This window comes from Camelus bactrianus, chromosome 5 (genome assembly GCF_048773025.1).
Source record: "Camelus bactrianus isolate YW-2024 breed Bactrian camel chromosome 5, ASM4877302v1, whole genome shotgun sequence".
Classification (NCBI taxonomy): domain Eukaryota; kingdom Metazoa; phylum Chordata; class Mammalia; order Artiodactyla; family Camelidae; genus Camelus; species Camelus bactrianus.
Genome location: NC_133543.1, coordinates 57,740,215 through 57,763,680, shown reverse-complemented (window position 1 = coordinate 57,763,680; position 23,466 = coordinate 57,740,215). Strand labels below are relative to the sequence as shown.

The window sequence follows — 23,466 nt, the reverse complement described above, 5'->3', positions numbered from 1 at the left end:
TGAAAGTATATTGTCTTCTGCAGGCAGTTGACTTTTTCTCCTTAGTGTGTGTTAAGTGTAGGTCAGAATGGATCGGACCAGAAAGAAGATGAATGAGGGGAGGGGAGGGGCAAGGCAAATGGACACTTAGTGGCAGGTGGACACCTTTCAGGCCTGACAATTCTCAGAAACCACTTATCAGGCGGCTTTAAATCACAGTCAAGAGATAGGTGCTGCTTCAGTAGCCCAGGTGTCACAGTCAAGAGAGGTACATACGTTCCGTGTGATTGTGTGTGTGCTGCACTTCAGGGACTCCTTATTCCGAGGACCCGGACGTGGGCTCCATTGTTCTTTGAGCACCATACGATTATAGAATAATTTCTGGGAAGAAGATCCATGGCTTTCATCAAATTCTCAGGAATATCCATGATACGAATAGTTTAAGAGCAAGATGCTGATTTCCAAGAAGGTGTAGAGGTGGGACAGGGCAGGGAGGTGGCTGCAAAGAACCTTACAGTAAAATATATTCCATCACATTAAACAATGGGTGATAACTGATGGCTTAAAAATAATTTGAGATTTTGATCTTAAGACTATAAGATGGCATTCGATTTTATCTTCTAATTAAATTTCTAGTTGAATTACCTTGTTTTGACATTATCCACCCCTATTCTTACTATTCTAAATCATCAGCTAGTTATAATCAGTAGCATCGTCACAGGCAAAATCTCTCCAAATTTCAGTGTGTTTTCATCATGTTTATAACATTGATTTCCAGAGTATCGTGGATAATTATTTCATACGTGGTAGACTTTCAGGATTTACTTAGTGTTAGCAAGATCCAAACTGAACAAAACTGACTTACAATTTCAAGATGACAGAGAGGACAGATAAAGACATTTATGTTCTCTTCTCCTTTCAAGAATCACCCCCAAAATCACAATAAGAATGAAAAATGGACACAAATTCCACCTTTTCATGGAACCATAATATATGAAGGCAGAAAATGGAGGGAAGATGGTTCGTAGATTAACAGAGAAAAGGAAGGTCCAACCCAAGTGCCTTCCGGGTGAGAGGGTGGAGGAAGGGGTACACATGAGAAACAGTGTCCCCCCAGAAGCTGTCCAAGTGCAGGAACTGGAGGCATCAGACACCACAAAAATGGGGTGAGCTGAGTGAGGGAGTGATGACAACACGGAGTCCCCACGTCTCCATCCATTCATGTAGTCAGAGAACTATTCTTCCCCTGATCTGTTCAGGAAGCCAGAGTATCTGCTGGGGAAACTGAACCCAAGACTTGAGGACGCCAGCAAAAGAAAAGTTAGGATGACGAGCTCCTTGAAAGTAAGAGAATGAATTGAGAATCTACATCCTCAAAGGTGAGAAGCTACATTCTCTTTTCTCAGAATGCCAACACCCGTGTTTATGCCATTTCCAAGCAAGAGATGGAAAGTCCAGAGGAAATGAGTTTAGATACTGACACGTGGGGCTCCGCAGCAAGACCGGCTGGCCATCTGCTCACTGTATGGTGGGGCCAGCCATCTACGGACACAACCCCCACGCACTGGTGTGTGGTGAGCCTCGTGATGCTTTACTCTTACATGAGTGGACTGCCAAGGATATCAAGCATTAGAGGAAACCACCAAATGCAGAGATAAGGAGTTCAGAGGAAATAGGTGATTCGGGGAGCAGAAGAGAATTTCAAAGGAATTATAATTAATATCTTCAAAAGATAAGAGACGATAATGCATCCATGAGAGAATAGCATGCTATTAGAAAAGGAGCAGCAGACAGGAAAATGCTTATAAATTTAAAATACTATTATTCTTGGAAAGTAAGAAGGAAAAAGTCAATATGGGCAATGGGATAGAAGAGACAAGCAAATAAGGAAATCAATACAAGAAGTCCAGTGTCTGACCAATTGGAGTTCCACTCAAATAGAACAGAAAAAACAGTGAAGTAGAAATTGTTAAGGAAAAAAAAAAGATTACAAGAACACTGTCCTGAAGAAAATGAGCATTCAGACTGAAAAGGTTTACCAAGCAGTGACAGGGGGAAAAGTCCCAAACCAAAGCACATCTTTGTGAAATTGCCAAACCTGAGGCATAGAGAGAGGATTCTAAGAGAAAATCAAGTGCCAGTCAAAGAAATTAGGGATAAGAATGATGTGCACTTCTGAAAAGCAACTTTGAAAGTTAGGAAACAGTAGAGCAGTCCTTCCAAATTCTGAGTGAAAATGTTGCAACCTAGAATTGTTAGGCAAGCCAACAGTTAAGTAGGAGAATAGACTAAAAACATTTTTAGTCGTGCAAAGCTGAAAAAAAATCAACTTTCTAGTGTTAAAGAAATATTAACACCCTTTCTCATGAAGCCACTGGCAGATGTGTTTCCACAAACTGAGTCAATGAGGAAAGAGAGAGGTGTGGGATGCCGAAGACGGGAGACCAAGCCCAGGAGGGGAAAGCTGGCAGCAGACAGAGAATCCGGACCAAAATGCAGAATAGGGCTAGAGTGGGAGTCCCCAGGACAGGAAGGCGCTAATAAAAGGTGTGACTGTTTGGAGAGTTATGTAGGATGTGAGACGGACAACTTAGACGTTCAAAGAAATCTTAGCTCCAGGAAATGGGAACATTTACATAAGACAGGAAACAATCATTGGATTATAGAGTGGTAATCAGGAAAGCACTGTATGAAACCTTGGGCACAGAATTTCCTGGTGCCTCAGTTTCCTCTTCTGAACCTGAGGATAATAGTTCCTACCTCACAGGTCTGTTACGAGAATTAAGTAAGTTAAAAAGTTATAATTCTCTTAGGGCAGTGTTGGGCACGCAGGAAGGACTATATAAATACTTGATGAATAATCAAGTGCTAATAATATGTGTGTGCTCTACAGAAATCTGGAGGAAAATAGCTACCAAATTATATGAGAATGGAAAGTGGTTGCCTTTGGGAATCAGGAAAGGGGAAGGATGAGGGACTATTGCTTTTGGTTCTAGGTTTCTTACTATAACTTAAATTTTTTTTTTAAGTATTGCAGGTAATCTTTTAAGTAAAAAAAAAAAAAATCAAATTAAAACCAACAACCAGCTCCAAATTTTAAAATGAAGAGGCACACACAGCTTTGATATGGGCTAATTTATCCTTTCCAGATAATTTATTAACATTCCCGTTTGCTGCGCAAATGAAATTCTGTATATTTCTAAATGTAGCAGTGAACCCAACTCAATTTTTTGAAATAAAACTGTCAACACAGAAACTTTATTATTCAGTTATTTCTGCAATAAAAACATAATTAACTTAAGATTTTTTTCATTGCTCTAAGAGAAATGTCTTCCAGATACCAGCTAGTGATCCTGGATTTGGAGAAAAAACACACATGAAAAGGGAAGCAATTTGAACCCTACCTTTCCTCTCCTCCTGCCCTCTGATGAAGTTTAATAAGCAGTGAAATGGGAAACTCACAAAGTAAGACGGGGGAGGCATAAAGGCCTTAGATCAGGAAAACGCATAGACCTGCTTTCTCATAAGTTTACTTCCTCTTCTAAATTAATAAAAGGCCAGCAGGAACCAAAGAACTATTGCTGCTCTTGGTTATGTAATTAAATCACGCTTCTCCCGAAAGATACCACACCACACCTATGTGTCTCACCAGCAAGCTACCAGAGGATAATAAAAAAGAGTTCCATGTAATGGATACTCCTCAATCTGGGTTGCCTAGTCTTCTGCCAAATTCTAGTTTTCAAGACACGTGCTGCCTTATTAATCTGTATAAATTTAATCTGTCCTGCAAGCTAATATGAACTAAGGTATTTACAAGATAAGTTCTAAAATATTATCGTGTAACAAGTTGAATACTCCTAAGTTGATTCCTTTAGTATGTATATTTTGAAAAGGCTGTTTTCTTCTGCTTGCTTTTTATTTGAACAGCATCTGGTGGACGGGATTCAGCATTCAGTTCTAAATTCACAGTCCCCTTCTCCCCTTACCCCTCCCTAGGTGTTCATCGTTGAAATGTAGATCACAAAACACATCTTGCTCTGGGTCTTTGCCAAGCGGTCACTGTATCTGGACAGCACAGCCTCGTCTCTAAAAAGGAAACAAAATAGTCTGAACTCTGGCCTGGTGTGCCAGCGAGGGCCACCATGCCAGAGAGCTAATTCATCACTGCGGGGACCCTAGCCTGTGCAACTGACCACCCAACTCACTCGTCGGAGGGCTGGCAGTTAATAATTCTCTTAAATGATGTGGGTATCAAAACAGAGCTGATGGTTGCTCACAGACGAGCCTTATCCAGCCTCACTGCCCCGAGTAGTGACTATTGCCAATTTCCCGTCTTCCCAGACCGCCGGGTTTCAAGAGATTCTGACCGAGGTGGAAATTCTAGCGGTGATTGTGGGATGCCTGTGTCATGACCTCGACCACAGGGGAACCAACAATGCCTTCCAAGCTAAGTAAGTGTTCTAATTGTTGTTATTTTAATGCATTTGCCTTTCTGTTCAGAGCCAAAGGTGACGAGTGCTAAAGAATAAAGCATTAATTTCTGGCATCCGAGGCCAAGGCCATGCAGGCTTGGGCACACGTGTCACCAGGCTCATCCATCTTTATAATTCCTTATTCTTCTTTTAATTGCAAATTTGCCCTTCATGTCATGCTTGTTGATTTGGTCTGCCTCTGTTGACCTCAGTCAGATAACAAAGCTTAGATTTTAAAGGGCCTGTTTTTTTTTCTCCCAGAATGTTTGCCTTCATGGCATTATAAGCTTCTTGGATTTGCTACTCTTGAAATCTGGTTTTGAGACTATTAAAATGAAAGTGGAAATTTTATGAAGCCAAAGATCTCTTCCTTCCCCAGTAGAATTTCTTCCAAGTTCTTTTGATGTTGTGTATTGTATAAACTGCAGTGAAATGGAGTGACATGGGGGTATGGGGTCTCTGCTCCTGCCAGGCCGCCTCCTACAGAAAGGTGGGAAACAAACAAAGGAATTGCACCAATACAAGGGAGGTGTAGACACATAATGTGCAGACAGAATAATCTGTCCTAAGCAAGTTAGATTGGTCAAGACAGCCATTGTTTGGTGGCTCACACTGTGGCCAAAGCCACAGAACATATAGGTGCTGGAAATAGGACCAAACCCCAGGTCTCCAGGCCCTATTCTGAGGGTCCAGTTTTAATGTTCTTTTTACTACCTGTCTGCAAACCAAATGATGTGAGAGTTAGGAGGCAAGAGAAAAAAGTTCGGGGATGGAGAGACTAAGGAAGGCTTCAACAAAGCGGTAAGAGTAACTTTCAGATGACGGATTTGAAAGCCCCCAGAGCAGGTCTGCCTCTGTATCAGAAACACCAACAGCCCCACTGTGTATCAGCAGGTACCTTTCAGCTCACCACTCTTTCTGTTCCCCGAAACGCCTACTTATTGAGGCTTTGGCATCCTGGGCCTTTCTGTTTGCTTCTGATCTAGCAGATGAATGTTGATTTTGTGTCCTTCTCTATTTGTCCTGACTACTGTAGCCCGGCACTTCAACCTGCTCTTCTTCATAGCCTATAATTTCTTGACCCTCTTAACTTTCCGTGGCAGTCATTCTGCAAAAACTCAGCCCCAGCTCAACCTAACAATTTCATTTCTTGCTGTTCTGTCTAGACTTTTAAGGGCTTTGGGAGAAAATGTCACAGGTGTGCGTCTGAGGCATACCAAAGAGATATTCTCCAGCTCAGCCGGATGCTCAGTACTGCCCACCAGGCTTTCCGGGTCCCTAGTCAGCTCTGTCCCCCACTGTTGTCCAGCTATAGATACCAAACATTCTCTCTTCCTAAGCCACCTCCTGTCCTACCACCTCCCCTACGCCACTCAGTAGATCACCTTGCCTCCTCCTTCACCGAGAAAATTGAGGCCATCAGTCGAGACCTCCCGCAATTTCCTCCCCTGCCATGAACAAACTTATCTGTCTGGCCCCAGCCTTTCCTCCTTCCCTCTTATCTCGGTGAAAGGGCTGTCCTGTCTGAGCCTAATCCTTTCACCTCAGCCTTGGATCCCTTCCTCGCTCCCTCCTCCGGGACCTTGCTCCATCAATCTTCCTCTCTGCCCTGTATCTTCCTTCCCTTGTCTACTGGCTCTCAGCATCCTATTAATATGAACAATTCTCCTCTGTCTTGAAAAGACCCACCTCCATCCCCCCTTCTCCCTCTAGATTCTGGTCCATTTCTCCTCTTTCCTTTCCAGCCTATCTTCTTGGAAAGTTGTCTGTTCATTGTCTTTACTTCTCTCCCACATGGCTTCCAGTCCTGACCACCAGGGGAATGGCCCTCAGTAATGCCACCCGTGGCCTCTGGTCCCAAAGCTGTTGGACACTCTTATTGTCCTTCTTTCTTGACCCTTCCTGCCTAGAGACACATTGTGCCACTTTGTCTCCCAGACAGAGGATTTTCATCCACCTTTCTAGCCTTTCTTCTCAAGGTCTCTCTCCTCTTGCCCCAGCCTTTGTGGGACGTGTTCTCTCCTGTTCTGCTGCTCTAGGTGATCTTCACGCTGCACCTCTGCCCATCTGCTGCTCAGCCCCAGGCTTTGGACCATCATTCTCTGCTTATCTCCAGACACTTATTCCAGCTGCTTGAGGAGCACCTCCTATTGAAGTCCCACAATCACCCCGATCTCAGCCTTTCCCTTTACACTGTCCCTTTTTCTCTTATTCTCTATCACAGTGAGTGGCACCACCGGAAATCTGGAAATCCACAAGTCATCCAGATTCCCTCCTTCCCACCCCTCAAAGCTGACATCTCTGCATTCTTATGGTAACCGCTTCTTTGCATCCCTCCCAGATCCCTGCAACCAGCAGCCCAACTCTCCTCCCGTGTTTCCCCCTTGGCATTTCAGAATACTCTTTGTAATTCACAAAGCTGATCTGATCGCTCCTCTGCTTAAAAGACATTACTGGCCTCTCATGACTTTCAGAATAAGGTTCAGATTCCTTAGTTTAGCCCCTCAGGCCCTTTTCAGTCAGGTTCCTGCTTGTTTATCTGGCCCAGTCCCCACTCCTCCCACCCCCACCCCATCCAGGTTCCAGACACAAGGGGCTACTTGAAGTGCTCAGTGGGGTCTGGGTAGTTCCCCTCTCCCGGCTCCTGGCTCCTGTTCTGCTGCTTGCTCTGCCCAGAATGCCCTCCCCCTTCTTCTTTCCCCAAAACTCTGAAAGCATCACCCGCCAGGTTCGATCCCTGATGCACCTCCCCCTTGTGCATTTTCTGTGCGCACATAATGCTCTGGCTATGCTTTTTCAAAAGTGTTTGTCCCCACGTCAGTTGCCGATTTACAGTTGTGTCTCCGTGCTCTTTTTCTGGAGTACCCCCGCTGTACGGCAAGTGCCAGGAGCATAATAAACTCATAAGGAGCGTTCGCTGAGTGAAAGAATGAATGATAAATGCATGAATGGATGAGGTTTTAACAATGTTAATATCGTTTTTCAGTGAAGTTTCCTGATTTCTTAAACAAGTGTGACCTTTTATACATTATTATAAAACAGTTTTGATAAACACAGGTTTGATGTTGTGCTAAAGACAACAGTGTCTCGGGGCCTAGTGGAGTGTAAACTGTGTACGCTTTCATTACAGGGTCCGACAGTTACTTATGGCTGGGGCCCTCTGCCTGAGTTTTATTATTTTTTTTTAAGATGCATCTTTCTCGGGCCAGTGGCATCATTGTCAGTGTATCTTCCTCAAGCGCCCTCTCTCCAGCCCCCCACCATTCTGCCACTTAGGCATAAAGAATTGTATCTATAAAACAAAAGTGGGCGCCTAGTGGGTTCTTTTAAGAGTCAAGTGCACAATGCCCTCAGGTAACTACAACCCCCACCCCCGGGAGAGCCTGTGCGTCACACTGAGAGAGCCAGCCCTTCTTGCTAGTTGACCTCTCAGCTCTGTGGACCAAGAGCACACAGCTAATCCAAACCCTGCTGACCATAATTTTATCTCCCAGAAATTCAGACCTGGATTACCATGAGATTGACTCAGTTAGCTGTTGAGCTCCAAGCTGCAGGTCCACACAGTCTTGGAAGCTGAGGTTTCCATTTGGGGAAAGCTGTGATGATCACATCCCAGGGGGATGAGAGAAACAAGAAAGTAAATCTGCAGAGATGAGAGGAGAAGAAAGTCAATATTCAGCGAGAAGCAAAGAGGAGATTATACAACCCTAGAGAAAGAGGAAAAGCAGGCTTGATCCCTGGCTTTCCATATCTCTGCTCCTATTTCCAAGAGACCCAGCCATGCTTGTGACAGTGGGGCTCCCTCAGAACTCCTGGCATCATTTAATCAACTTTTTTTTTTTTTGGTGAAGCTGGTTCTAATTCACTTATGTTCTTTATAATGAACAGCCCCTGAGACAATGAGAAGAATTACAGTTTATTCCTTCTTTACTATCTCAGGCACTCACCAACATCCCTGTAGGGTAGATATTTTTGTCTCCATTTTACAGAGGGAACTGGGCCTCAAGAAAGTAAGTTAACTTGCCCAAATTCATACATCCAGAGTGTGGCAGAGTGGTGTTTGGACCTGGGCTATCTGACTGCAAAAGCCATTCTTTAACCACTTTATCTTACTCTCTTTCATGACTTTGTGATAAATATCCAATTATTATTACAGTTTATTGGCTGCCCTGTCATATATGTGAGCTCGGAAAACTAAAATATTCTCAACATCCAGAAAATCAAGATATGGAGTCATAAAAATCATAGAACTAAACTAGACCTTGGGAGTCGTATTTTTCAATGACTTAATTTTTTAAAATTGGAAACCGAGGTCCCCAAATATCAAGTGACTTGTCTAATACTGAACAGCTGTGAGATAGGTATTAAGTCACTGATAGTAGAATTCAGATCTCTTCTCTGCATCCCTATACACCACATGATCAAGTCTGCATGTTCCAGGATGGTCTGATGTGTTTCCGTACAATGACCAATCTTGTACACCGTCTATCAGCTCATGGGATGTCCGTAACCCTGCCCCTACCTAATAGAGTCCCTTTTGAACTTAAAAGACCAAATGCCACCACCATTCAACCTCAGTTAAAATTTTCTTCAATAAATGCTGAAAGGGACCTTTTTACATCATGGTGAAGTACCTGCCTTTTTAATGATTAGAAAAAGATTTATTCAGCAAGTGTGCCACTGTTTAGGAAAATCCCTAGAAAGAAATCCATATTCTTATTTCCTTATTTATTCCCCATTAATTGAGTGCTTTCTAAGTGCAAAGCCATTGTGCTGGGCATTGTGGGAGAAATGAAGGCGTATGACAAGTAGTCTCTTCCTTTCAAGTTTTTACAGTCTAATTCCAACCTTTCCAGTTATTTGGAAATGGGATTTCAATGCACCAATTATTATGTGGCAAAGCATATGCTACCTTTTTTTTCACATATAAGGCTATAAAGAAACAGGAGACATTTAGCAAGGGACAAATTACTATATAAAATGCAAAATGCCTCTACAATAAAAAGTTGTGATTTTAGTTATAGCACAGTATGATTTATTCTCTTAGCCTTTCTGATAAGTGAACCTTTGCATTTTCATATTTGATTCTTAACTTTAGAGTATCAGAGTGCGTGCAGTGAATGATCAATAAGTAGAGAGGGCAGCGACCCACCATGCTTCAGAACTGCTCTGTTCACACCCCTCTCCTGCTTTCTCTGGGGACAGTGTTTCCCACTCATCACCATCTCTATTACAGCTGCCCCTGATGATGAAATATCAGTTCTGAGCAGCTTTGTAGTGTATTCTCCTAGGAGACTTCTTCTATTCATTTCTAGCATAATCTCTTATACTCATTTCTTGGGAATGAAAACCCATCTTGTCGCTTTCGGCCAGGTCCCAGAAGTGAAATATGGGAACACATTAATCTGCCGTGACAGCCTAATCCCATTCCTCGCCACCTCCCAACAATTCTCAATTTCCTAATTACCTTTCATAGTTTTCCTTTCAAAAGTCCCCTGTAAGCCATGACTGCACACTTCCATTAAGTCTCTTTTGCAAAGAACATGCATATCTCGGGAGGTAAGGAAGGTCCATTTCCTTTTGCCTGCTTGTCTTTGGCACCTGGGCAAGGTGCTGCATGCCTATGGGGACAGGATTTTCACATTGAGTTTTCTTCTCCTTAAGTTTCTCCTCAGTGTGCTGCCTCCAAAAATGAAAGACTTTAGGGTGTTGGAATGACCTAATCAACAATGAGCATCATGAATAATCTCAGGTGTAACTCTTCCTCTGCTTAAGGGATCTGGTTTCTCTTCTCTTCCTCGCTCCTTCTCTCCCCCTCTCTCTACACACCCTGCGTCTATATGTAATATTCTTACAGTTACAGTGTGTGCCCCAAAGCTACTGAGATGATGGATCTGCTTACCACAGACAATTAAAATGAGGTATGGGGTGGGGAAGGGTGTAGCTTAGTGGTAGAGCTCGTGCCTAGCATGCACAAGGTCCTGGGTTCAATCCCCAGTACCTCCATTAAGAGATAAATAAATAAATAAATACATGATTACCTCCCTCAAAAAATAAAAAAAAAAATGAGGTGTGGTGTTAAAGTCAGTTTTTTACATAAGTGATTGAGGGCTCCCCCCCCCCCACATTTTACATGAAAAAGTGGAAGTAAACCTTTACACAAAGTAGTTACGTGAAAGACATATCCTCTTTTAAAAGAAGGTTTTAATCAAGTAAAATTGGTTAATACTGCATGTTCGTTTCCTTCCTGCGGAATCACAGTACATATTTTCACTTACTGATGCCGCAGAGAAATCCTACAATAAAGGAACAGTTTAACTTTTAAACACAGCATTTCCCAAACATATTTGACCATGGGACCCTTCTTATTTCTGCCCATAATGCCATTTAACATTCCAAAGAACTGTAGAATACTTTTTGATAAAGTTTATCCTAACAGATACATTTTATTGTTTGCCACTTTTGTCGAGTTTTATGATCATGGACTTAACTCTTGCGGTCCGAGGAGGTCCATAGCATGTGTGTGAGTAAAGACAGGGACAGGCAGTATTCTCAGCGAGCCTTGGTCTGAGAGAGAAAGCACCAGGATGTTTTGCAGCCTTAGAAAATCTGACAGAGACCAACTCTAATAGTAAATAGCAAATACAGGAACCATATGGAAATTGAAGCATTCTTGCTTAGATGATTTTATTCTAGAAAGTTCACAGTAAAGTTAGTATCATGCTCCATTCTGTGAATCCCAAGATGGCACTTTGCTTGCGGAAAGGTGAGCACTGTTAATGCAAGTCTGCTCAGAGAAAGTCTCCTACACAATTACGAGGACTGTGAGCTTCCTGAGAGTAGGAGCTATGTCTTATTTACCTTTGTATTCCATATGTCTGCAGTCTCCGATCATAAGAGTCATCTATCATTATTAGGTAAATGAATAGTGGATGAATGAATGAATTAATTAATTAAAGACTCTTCATGTATTAGTCTGGTTCGGTTGTAAAATCTACATATTTTGTGATTAACAGTACTGTGTTAATACAGGGCGTGGGGAGAATGTTAAGGTGGAATTACTAAAAGGAACAAAGAGGGAATATGAGAATGAAGATGTTTAAACCGAGGATGGTTGGATGCATTTGCACAAACACCTTGAGATTCCTATGAAACACAGCAGTTTTGAATCCATGTGGATCTGAGGGAGAGGGGATGAGCAGCATAAGGTCTCCCCTGGTTGAAGGAGGAAACATCCTACTCATCCTGAAAAGGGAGAATATTTCGTGATTTGTGGTCGTCTAGCTGATTTAACCTTGTGAGTTCTGCTAATGTGATACAGGAAGGGATAAAAATTTTGCATCCTGATCCTACTTTGCAACAATGACTCTGTTACCAGGATTCATACCAGTAACTGGGCACATCTGGCGTGGCCGTTTAATAGAAACAAATCACAGGAACCTGAGCCTGTGATGAGCAGTTATACTAGTAAAACTTAGAATTCAATTTTGAAATCTTCTTTCATTGATGGCAAGCAGCTTGGCAAAAATGGAGAACTGAATATCAGAAATGTGTAAGTTATAATTAGCTTTCTCATTATGTAATGAGAAAAAGCTTCAAAACTTGGTTTCCAACCTAGAACTGGTACTTACTAGCTTTGTGACCTTGGAAAAGTAGCGTAACTTCTCTGAGCCTTGGTTTCCTTATCTGTAAAATCAGAAAATAATACCTATTTCATGGTTGTTGTCAGGACTAGATGAAATAATGTATTAAGGTGTTAATACGTTGCCTAGTGCATCATCGGTACTTACTCATGAGAGCTATTATTATTCATAACATTATTATAAAGTGTGTTAACACACTTATTACTGTCAGCCTTCCAATTTGAACTCTAATCTCTAGACATACCACCACAACCTTATTAGCCAAGCAGCTAATGTTTTTTTAAGCAACTACTCCATGCCAGACATTTGGATGTGATATGCATATGAAATATCCTAGAATTTCAAAAGCCAAGACAAATACAGCTAAAACAATACAGTGTGCATTTTGAAAAATGTACTTTCATAAAAATGAACTCCATATTAGAAAAATAGTAACTAACATTAAATATCAATCACTGATTACTAAGATTAGCCTAACAAATTTTCACTTATTAAATGATACAGATTAAGGCAAGATTTAAAGAAATCATACTACCTGATTAAAATCAGTACCCTCCTTACTAATCCTATTCCTAATAATCCTTAACCCTGCTGTTTTCTTCCAACATGTGGTCTGCTCTGAGTCTTTCCAAGGATCACAGGTCCCCTGGGGCCCTAAACTGGCCATAACCTTGGGCTGCTTCAGGCTGGACCCAGAGGGCAGTTTATGACTGAAATCTTTCACGTTGCATTAAATGCAGTCTCTGCTCCTCTCGCTAGCAGGGCAGACTGTGAGCTGGCAATTTCCAGCGTTTCCAAGTTGAGGCCAAATTGCCCTTTCAATGTCTAAACTCCCTGCAATGAGCAAGAAGGGACACAAGGATCTACACGGGTTCTCAGCCAGAGTTCCATGACTGTCCTTTAAACCATAGGATTCTCAGGATGTCTCTCAACTCAGAAGATGTTCTAAATCCTACTTCAAAAGAATTGGCAATGACATAAATGAACTTATCTACAAAACAGAAACAAACTCAAAGACATGGAGAACAAACTTATGGTTACCAGGGGTTAAAATGAGTGGGAAGAGATAAATTGGGAACTTGAAAATTGCACTTCTCGGGGAGTGTTGGAAATGTTAGCTATCTTGATTGTGGTGGTGGTTTCATGGGTGTATACATTTATCAAAATTCATCAGATTGTACAATTGAAGTATGTGTAGTTTACTGTACAGGAACCATACCACAATAAAGGTGTTTAAAAAAAAGAGTTAGCAATGAACACCCTGAAACATTTAAAATAAACACTTGCCAAACTGACATTGTTGAGGAATAGGTTGTTCTACATAAGCAAAATTTACAGATAATTCAAAATAATCCTTTCAAGTATCAATTAATATTTTATTGCTTTACAATGGACATATCTATGTGTTTTAATTGTTGATTAATAATTAGTGTAGGCTATAGTCTACTACCTGCCAGCCACTATGATAGGCACATTCAAATATTGTATTGTATTCTCATAACTAACAAGTGACGTAGAGAGTATTATCATAATTTTAGAGACAAAAAATTGATTCTTAAAGCAACTGAGTAACTACCCATGGCTATTACCCAAAGTTGAGGTCTGACTCCAAGCCAGGGAACTTTCCAGAGTTCAACACTGAGATATCATAGTATGACCATGGACTGGAAAACCATAGTGGAAGCTTGTCAACATTACATGTAAAGTCAATTCAGTGGGTTCAAAATGTTCACAAGGTCTTTTCCCATGGAGCAGCAAATATATCTGGTGTACCACATTCGTTCTGGACACTCAGAAGCTTTGTAAGGTTTAGCTCGTGAAGTCAGCCCTGATCCCCAGAGCCAGGAATTATGTCTCTTGTCCTCACATCATCCAGAGCATTTTGACTGGACCTGGAGCACTGTCTAGGGGATTTGTATTGTATGCTCTGTGCACTATTTTCCCTTAACCACATCTCATCTCCCTTCCTAGCATGTAAATTTCTTAGCAGCGTGGGCAGTCTTTTTCATGGTCAAATCATCCACAGCATCCAGCCGAACACATAGAAGTTTCCCAAAAGTTTAGTTAACAGATTTGTGAATGACACAAGCAGTTACCTGAGAATGTATCTGCTCACGGTCCTTTGCATAGGTATCACTGACAGGAGAAGGGCCTTGGTCACTCATGCTTCTGTCCTCTTTCAGGAGTGGCTCTGCCCTGGCCCAGCTCTATGGAACCTCCGCTACCTTAGAGCATCACCATTTCAACCATGCCGTGATGATCCTTCAAAGCGAGGTACAGACCTATGTTCTGCTTCTCCCCTTGACTGAAAACCAATGATGTTTCCTCCTTATCTTTCTTTGCAGTGCTGCAGGTTGATACAGAAAATTGGAACTATTGGACCTTTTCTTTGTGGCTTTTAAAAAATTCTTTCAGATGCCAAGGATCCTGTTCAAATTTTCCCTGAGCTGATTTCATTTGGGTTTATTATTGACTAGAAGGCTTTTCAGATTCACCTAGCGGTGGAAACTGCCTACAGCTTGTCACCAGAGCATGATCTTACCTTTCTTAAGGGTAGAGAAGCCACTAACAGATCCAAGTAGTGAGTGGCCCAACATTTCCATTTTATGAAACCCATTTTAAAAGATGGTAGAAGCAGAAACAGGGTGAGAAAGTCACACTTTATTAGCATAATTGAGAAACCTATAAAAGAGAACAGAACTTAAAATTGCTGGGGGGACCAATTTGAAAGTGAGAACCACAGCTAGACTTGAGACCCAGGGCTGAGGCCATATGCTTGTTTTACTTCATGCAGCATTGCAGGAGCTGGAAGTAGTCGGTCTTTTATACTTTTAGCTCTCCACGGAGAAAAAGGAAAACCGCTAACTGACTCTGGCTGAGGTGTCTGAGTTTGAAATTGCCAGGAAAGGGTCTGTTTAATTTTCTGCAGGCGTACAGGCTTTTTTCTTTTTTTGAGGCCAGGAAGGGATCATCTGTTCCCCATTATTTGTCAGTTCTCTAGCTGTGCCATTAATTATTATTATTATCATCATTAAGGCCCTGCTTCGCTGGAATAGCATCATTAAATATGGAGGTTTTTTTCCTCCAGCCTATCTCGAGAAAGCATGTCTTTTGCAATACCACCAAAGCCTTCCTCGACCCTATAAAGGAGAGTCAGCACTCCGGAACCTGAGCACAGCTGCGGAAGGCAAACCCGCCAGGAGAGATGTATTTTCAGTTGGGAAAGAAACACCAAGGGTTAGGCTCTCAGTAACTCTGACAGAAACCAGTATCCCAGCATCTGTGGTTCTGGAATTCTCCTACGAGAGCCACATCTTAGCTGCGTGCTGTGGAGGAGAGAAATAGGGACAGGAGGAACTGGGGATCAGATTACATTTTCTACACTGGTAACATAATGGGTTTACACCCCTGACCCCAGACATCTCCACCTTTGTAAACAGGATTATAAACAGGATGTCACGGTTTTCTCAGAAGGTCATTTGTTTGTCTCCCCAGGAAAACAAACCCCACTAACTCAGAATCTGTCTTCCTACAAAGGAGATACATCAGTTGCACTTCACTCCGGGGTTCTCTCTGAAGAACGCAGAATAGCAGTAACGGCACCAGGCACTGGTGTGTGCAGGCCCCGCCCTGGTGCTTCCTCCCAGCCCCCTCCCTTCCCATCAGGCCCATCAGAAAGGCTAAAATGCAGGTGTCCTTACCACCCCACTCTCCGACTAATGCAGAGGCACGGAGTGGTTAGATGGCCTGAGGACAGTTGCTCCAGACCTTTCTTTATCCACATTTTGGTTTTCATTTCATCAATACCACTTCTCCCTAAACAACGAGTAGTGTTTTAGGGAGACTGATCCTTTTTAGAGAACATACCCTTGAGGCATAGTAGAAGGCCAGTTTGCATGTAAACCATACACTGATTGCAATTGACCCTTTATTATTATTGTTGTTGTTGTTGTTGTTGTTGTTGTTGTTGTTGTTATTGTTATTATTATAGCTGATCCAGCTAGCTTTGTCACTCTGTTAGCTATAAATTGTGTTAGTTACTACATGTCCTTTAAAAGTAGTAGAATGCGCGCTCTCACGACACAATCAAGAGTCCCAATTCAGGCCAGATTTCTCCCGGACTTCACATTGGATTTTACTGTAACTTGCTCCTGATAGCTGTATTTCTTTCCCTGAGAAATGCATGCCATGTGGCTGAATCTAGAGGATGACTTTTCCAGAGCTTCCAACCGCTTTTTCCCAGGCCTCAGTACACTGGCCTGTGATTGATCCTCGGGGCAGGGCTCAGGCAAAGAAACCTGGGCAGAATTACGGTGTGGCATTCCTTCAGTTATTTGTCTTCTTCCTAATGGCTGAATTAAGGGTTTGAAGAGTTCATTTGAAAATTATTATTAATATTGGACTTGGTCCCAGGTGGAACCAATATACTCTAGTCTTTAAGGAGTGGTGGGCTCACCCAATGAGATAAATTAACTCAAGGGAGCAGATTATCATCTGGTGCCTGGTAGGTAGTAATTTACTAATTGATATTCTGATTCTCTGAAAGAATTAATTTGCCTCTCATTGGAAAATGTTCCCAGGCAGTCATTTCACTGCTTTCCTTCTGCACCATTTTCCAGGTCTCAACACTAGGTTTAAAACTGGTCCAGTTCTCAGACCACATGTTTATGAGTTCATATTTCATACTATGAAAACCTGATAAATGAAAAGTCCTGACTTTTGAAGCAAATTAAGTGAATTGTCAGTCACTTTACAGGAAGTTTTTTCCCTTTACGAAAAACACTGTGGAGCTGTCTGGTGTAGTTAAAAAGTTTGGATGAAAAGAAGTGTGCTTTTCAAAGGTATGGAGATACAGCTGGATTTGCAAGTTGTTCCAGGCAAAAGTCATCTTTAGAACCCTACTGTGAAAAGAGCAATATCTTACACATTCTAGCTACTCAGTAATTATTCACTGAATTTCACACACTTCATCCAGATGTATCTTTACAATTTAACACAGGGTTTCTCAACTTTGGTGGTATTGTCATGTTGTAAATCTTTGTTGTGGGGAGTGTCTGGTGTATTGTGGGGTGCCTAGCAGCACCCCTGACCCCTACCTACTAGATGCCATCAGTGTGACGATAAAAATGACTCTAGGCATTGCCAGAAGCGCGCATCACCCAAATCACCCCTGTTTGAGTCCCACTGGTCTAATGTTTTTTTCTCTTCCTTGAAGTCATTTGTTGCCGTAGCAGGTACCTCCAAAATGCCAACTTAAGTCTTTACTAGTAAGACTAGTATGTATTTTGGGGTCAGAAAGATTCCCCAAAGTTTTGTCACCTTCTCTGCTCAGTAATTCCACAGGAAATGGGCAGTTAAATGGAGTGTTGGCACAAATGTATCCTTATAAGTTCAAACATTTTTCAGTTTTCTCTTCAAGACTAGACATAATAAAGTGTCCCTTGGTAGTCCTCTTCAAAAATGACTGCGCTTCTGGCTTTGCTGTGTTTGCCAGGGAATCTGTGTGTAGTTGCACAAAATGTCATTAAACTTTTTAAAAATGATTTTATCATGTTTCTAGACCTTTTTTAAAAAAGTATATAGAAAAAACATGTAGTCACCAAGCTCAGATTGAATGTTGTCTTTCGTGACTTTTTACTTTCTCGTTCCAGGGTCACAACATCTTTGCTAATTTGTCCTCCAAGGAATACAGTGACCTTATGCAGCTTTTGAAGCAGTCAATACTGGCAACAGACCTCACGCTGTACTTTGAGTAGGTATTGGCATATGATCTACTTGACAAATGGATATCTAAAGTTTCATCCTGTAATTAATTTTCAGGTCCGTATTGGGGGGTGCCTGTTATTCTAGCACTGATATCAATGTGTAAATGAGCTAAACTTTTGTTGTTTCTTTTTCCCTCATCTAAAAGAACTTCAGGAAGGTGGTGTCTATGAAACAAGACAATCAGGGCTACAGTCACAAGATTTATATCTTTCTTCTGTTTTATGAGCCTGTTTTGGGGACTCTTGACTGAAACTAAGTGACAGCCATTTTAATTTTAGAGACTGGCAAAGATTGCTGTTTCAGACGATTATTTGGGGTCAGATCTCTAATGGTGATGACGGTGCTAATGAAAAAGATTTGGTGCTGAAAGAATGACGGGAAATCCAAGCCCTCATTCCTTGCCTCTCCTCCAGCTCTCTTTGTCAGAAGAGCCATCCCCTCTTTCCCAAAGCTCAGGCCTCCACCTGAGCTGGCGGTTCCACCCCTCTTGATTCCTGCGACAGCTGCTCCACCAGGTACCACCTCTTTGGGCAGTTTGGTGAGCTCCTCCTTCACTGATACGCAGTTTTCTCTTATCTTAAAGACCAGGCAACTTCCCTTCCTTAAAAAATTCTTCAACTTAACACCATGGTCTTTAATTGCTTTTCAGTTTACCTTTCATTTCCTGTCCACTTTTTAAAATAAATGGAGCACATTAGTAACTTTGTTCTTCTAACACCCATTTGCACTTTGAAGAGCAGCATCCACAGCAAAACATTGGATGTTCAGAGGTCACCAGAGATTTCCTTGTCCCCAAATTCAATGTCTTTTACTTATTTCTGATGTTTTCTAGCTTCTTGGAGACACTGGAAGGTTTGCTGACTTCTCATTGTCAATTTCTACTCTCTTTTCTTCCCCAACATCCACATGCCTTCTTCTCTCCTTTTCTGGATCCCTTATAATTTTCTTTTCTCCTTGCACCAACATGTGAGTTCTTGAACCTGTGTTCTTCCTTCTCTACTCTGCTTAGACTCACTCCCCTGGCCTCAGCTCTGTGTCACCTCCGTATTGTTATATTGAAGACCCTGAAGTTCTTCACTCTACTCTCCCTCACATTCCACACACATATCTCCAGCTCCCATCTGGAGAGCCTTCAGTGGTCTCACTGCTTTCAAAGCAACCTCTAAACTTGGTTCGCCTGTTTCAAGGTTCTCCATAGTCTGCCCCCAACCACTTTTCATTCTCATCTTCCACTTCTCTCCTGCATGATTTGTCTACTCCAGCCAGACTGGTTTACATGTTACCCTTTGAAAACACGTTATGCAGTGCCCCTTGCGCCTCAGTCATACCAGTGTTCCTACGTGGGTCCTGTTGCTTCACTTCCCCTTCTGGCCGGACTGTCTTCTACCACCCTTTCCAGGAAGCCTATGTCACTCCTTTTGGATCTTACGGCCCTTTGGCATTGCATCAGTTAGAATTAGATTCAATTGTAAGGGACAGGAAACCCAAAATAATAGTAGCTTATTTTTTTGTCATATAAAAGAAGTCTGGAGAGAAGCCACCTCCAGCTGGTAGAGTAGCTACACTGAGTCACCAGGGACCCAGGCTACTTTATCTTTCTGTACTGCCACTTTCCACACATGGTTTCTCCCTTAGTCCCAGAGAGCTACTCAAGCTCCAGGCATAATGTCCACATTCCAGCTACCAGAAGGAAGGAAGGAACTAAAAAGAAAGGGCCAAAAGTGACGCAAGTTGTTTTTTAAGAGAGTTTTTTTGGAAGCTTCATGTAACAATTCCACTTACATTTCATGGGTCACAGTTTAGTTACTTGGCCATCCCTAGGTTGAAGGAAGGTTAAAAAGGAAGGCTTTATTTTGGGTAGTTATATGCCCTGTTAAAGACTAGGGGTTCTATTACTAAGAAAGAAAGGGAAGAGAGACATTGGCGTAGACAACTGATAGTCTATGCCACAGGTATTCATGGTTGGTCACTGGTGAATGGGTTGTCATATAGTACAGTGGAAGGAGTGGAGGCTTTGGAATTATATTGATCTGTATTTAAGTCTCATTCTGGCATTCTAGTTAAACCTGGTGTATTGAGTCCAAGTGTCTATGTCTTCTCCCTTCTGAAACTCCACTGAAATGGCACCAGATAAATTTAAAAGAAAAACTGGAAAGGCATAAATCTGCATGGAGAAAGGGAGAGGGCCCACAAGGACTGATAAGAGATGTCAATGCATTTGTGGAAGATGGAAGGTCAACTAACAAATGGTAACTGATCTAGCAGAGCAGAGTGGAAAGTGGGACCTGTAGGGGAGGACCACTCTGAGAAGCAAGCCAGTTTGCCCTGCAGAACCATGCTTGGGGCTTAGAGACAAAAAGTACTGTGAAAAGTGAATGTGACACTCAAAGCTTAAGATGAGATTACTAAAAGCCAGTTTTCAGAACACTCAGAGCCCACAAAGTTCTCCACCAGCCTAGCCAGATAACTCCCTTTCCTCTATCTCTGGAGAAGGCCATGGGTTTATTCTCTGGAGAGTATTCTCTGAAGGCCATGGGTTTATTCTCTGCTTTCTGAAAGAAAGCACCATGGAATGAGAAAAGTTCAAGGTGTGGGTGAGATGCAGAGCTCAGAGCTGGGGATGAAGTAAAATGGAACAAGTCTCTGAATTGAAACCCGGAGCCAACAGCCTAGTCACCCAGAGCCCACAATCTATAAGACACACACCCAGGGTAATCAGATTCAGCAAATGGAAATACAAGAAGGACAGTTAAATTTGAACTTCAGATAAACAATGAAAAAAATTTTAGTCTAAATATATCCCATGCAACCTGTGTGTGGGACACACATCCACAACTCCTGCTTAGCCTTTTAAAGCCTCACACTTACACCCAGATACCAAGGATCACAGAACATTCAATGAAAGCCTCCCATATGAAACAGAGGCCAATACAAACAGAAAATAAATGGAATTTAGGTAAGGCAGGGAGAGGAAGAAAACAAAAACAAAAAACTATTGTTAACATCCTTAGAGAGCTAACCTATTGCCTCCATGAAATAAGAACAGGATGTTTAAAAATATAATAATAGGAGCAACTCTAGAAGGAAGAGCTGCTGGAAATTAAAAACATGATGGCCAAAATAAAAATCAAATGGAAGCACTGGGAAATACGGTCAAAGAACAATAAGACAGCAATACGAAAAACACTGCTTTATTTGATTATATGCTTTTTAGTACTGTTTGATTTGTTAACTATGTGCATGTATTACTTTGATAAATATAAATTTTAATTAATTTTAAAATATATTTAAAAAGTAAAAATCCCAGCTCACACTACCTAGCTGTGTGTCATCAGACAAATTATTTGCCTCTCTGAGCCTCTCTTATTCATGCATAAAATAGAGATAATACTACCTATGTTATCTGTCTCATAAATGTCTTCTATCCTATAAATGTCTCATATGTCTTATAAATGGTGACGTCTACAACCTCATTTGCCTTATAGCCTATTTAGTTCACATGTTTTGTGGCCATCATTTTGACTTAACTATCCTGATCATCCATCTTTTTCTGAACTGATGCTCCTTGATTGGTTATTTATGGAAGCCTGTTTGTCCCTTTAATATTCTTATTTCCTGTGTCTGACACTTGCAGGATTCTGTGTTATTTTTCTCAGAGTAGAAGCATTTTCCCAAGCCAAGTTTCCAAGTAACTTCTAAGGGAGAAAAGAATTTCAACAGTCAGAGTCCATTTATCAAGGCCTGTTAGGGATGTGACGAGTCAGTGAGTGACCGCTGGAATGCAGTCAAGGAAGTTGGTTGCAACTTCTTTTCTCATTACTCTGCTCTTAATGCTGCAGCCCCTGCTAATGTTTGCTGACTCCCAGAGAAGCTGGCTTGTTCTCTTTGTCAGCATTATTGTTTGTTGAAGTTCTGTATAGCAGCTCATTCTCTAATCTACACCTTCAGGAGGCAGATTCTCTTGCCTGTCTAACGTTGCATTAAAGTATTTCCATTTTTCCAGCCCAACAATCCCTACGGTTCATGAGGGGAAAAGCAGCTACTACAGACTGTCTCCCAGTTGCTTTTATTTCACTAATATACAGTTGTAGAACTGGAAGGGATGTTAGAAAAGATGTCCAATTCATCTCCTTTATTTTGTGGATCAGGTACTAAGCTCAAAAAGGTTAAATAGTATACCTTGGGTCATTTAACTAATTAGTGGCTGAGCTGGAACCCACATCTCCTGTTTTGAGGCTTTTCCGTAATCATTGTATTCCTTCTCTAATGGAAGAATCAATAAGTAGTTGTCATTTGAGTTGGGGATGCATTACATGGTGATACTGGTCGACCTTCCCAGGTGTACATTATTCGGATTAATATGAAAACCAGTGTGAGTGCCCATTCCTCTCCCAAAGCAAAGCCAGGGACGCCATTGTAAAGATACAGTCCCTTGTGGGTCACCACTGTGGTCAGTTGGGCTTGATCCTGCAGGGACTGTCTGAAAAGTCTTGTGTGCTGTACCTCAGGCTTAACCACAAGCCTCCGGCCTCCATCAGCCAAGGCTATTCCAAGGACGTGGAAGCTCCCACACGTTTCCAGGACATGCATGCCTGAAGGGTGGGAGTTCCTACAGCCATTCCCCCATCCGCCTTGTGGGATCAGAGTAGCGCCAGGGCGGGAAGTAAGTGAGGCTCAGGGCAGCTGAGGCAGGAGCTGTGGTGCTAGTTGGAGCAGCAATGGTTGAAGAAAGGTGGCCAAGAGGCTGTGAGGCCACCCTGTACACTTTCTAGAAGTTTGAATTATCCTTCGTTCTTCTGCCCTGATTACTCAAATCAGAAGTTTTGGTACAGTTAAGGTCAGCGCTCACAGCTTTCCTCCCCTTCGAAGGTGGAATTCATTCTAGAAAGGGCCGAGGCAGGCAGGGAGAAGGTCCAGGGCTTTTGGAGGCAGGTTATGACTTATTCCTAGAGGCAGGATTTCCTGCCATGCGCCATAAGGGGGAAAAAAAAAAAGTAAGATTCCTGGAAATGTGGAACCCCTTTAAAAACAACCACAAAAACTTGTGAATTTAATTTCTAATGGCTTTGGGTATGCTGGGGATTTTATACTACAAATGATGGGTGAAAGCAGCATTCACAAGTTTAAACAACAAAAAATCAAACAAAACCTCAGTGTGAGGTTTCTAGGCTTTACAACCTAAGTCTGGGGGTTAATTCTTCAGTCTGATTTTCCAACTCATTGAAAACATTTTCCAGTTACTGCTGAATGAGTTCCTGAAATTGATTTCTGTGCCTGTTTCTGAGTTCCTGCAGTGAATATGGCTTTGATAATTAAATAGTAATTTCAGCATCTCAAGCAGGAATTAGATATACCCTATTGGTAACCAGCCGTGTAACTTTGAGAGAGTCACTCACTTAATCTCTCTTTGCCTTGGTTTCCTTGTCAGCAACATGGGGACAGGCCCATCACCCAGACCGATCTTCTGAAGTCCTTGTGGAGATTACCAATGTGAAAGATAACTTGGCAACTTAAATAGTTAAAATTTAAGTAATTTAAGTAATTTAAATTTGATAACATTGATACTTTGAAATACCTTATAAAGAAAAGAATTATTCAGCCAGAAA

The 23,466-nt window shown here is 41.8% G+C and overlaps 1 protein-coding gene across 1 annotated transcript in view; it reads left to right on the top strand.

Moving 5' to 3' along the window:
• The window catches only part of PDE11A (phosphodiesterase 11A), a 327,689-nt gene that overhangs the window by 258,180 nt on the left and 46,043 nt on the right, over nucleotides 1-23,466 (top strand). Inside the window, exons 13-15 of the mRNA XM_010959959.3 lie at nucleotides 4,321-4,430; nucleotides 14,278-14,368; nucleotides 17,746-17,846. Of these exons, the coding sequence (XP_010958261.1) occupies nucleotides 4,321-4,430; nucleotides 14,278-14,368; nucleotides 17,746-17,846 (302 nt within the window). The remainder of the gene's footprint in view (nucleotides 1-4,320; nucleotides 4,431-14,277; nucleotides 14,369-17,745; nucleotides 17,847-23,466) is intronic.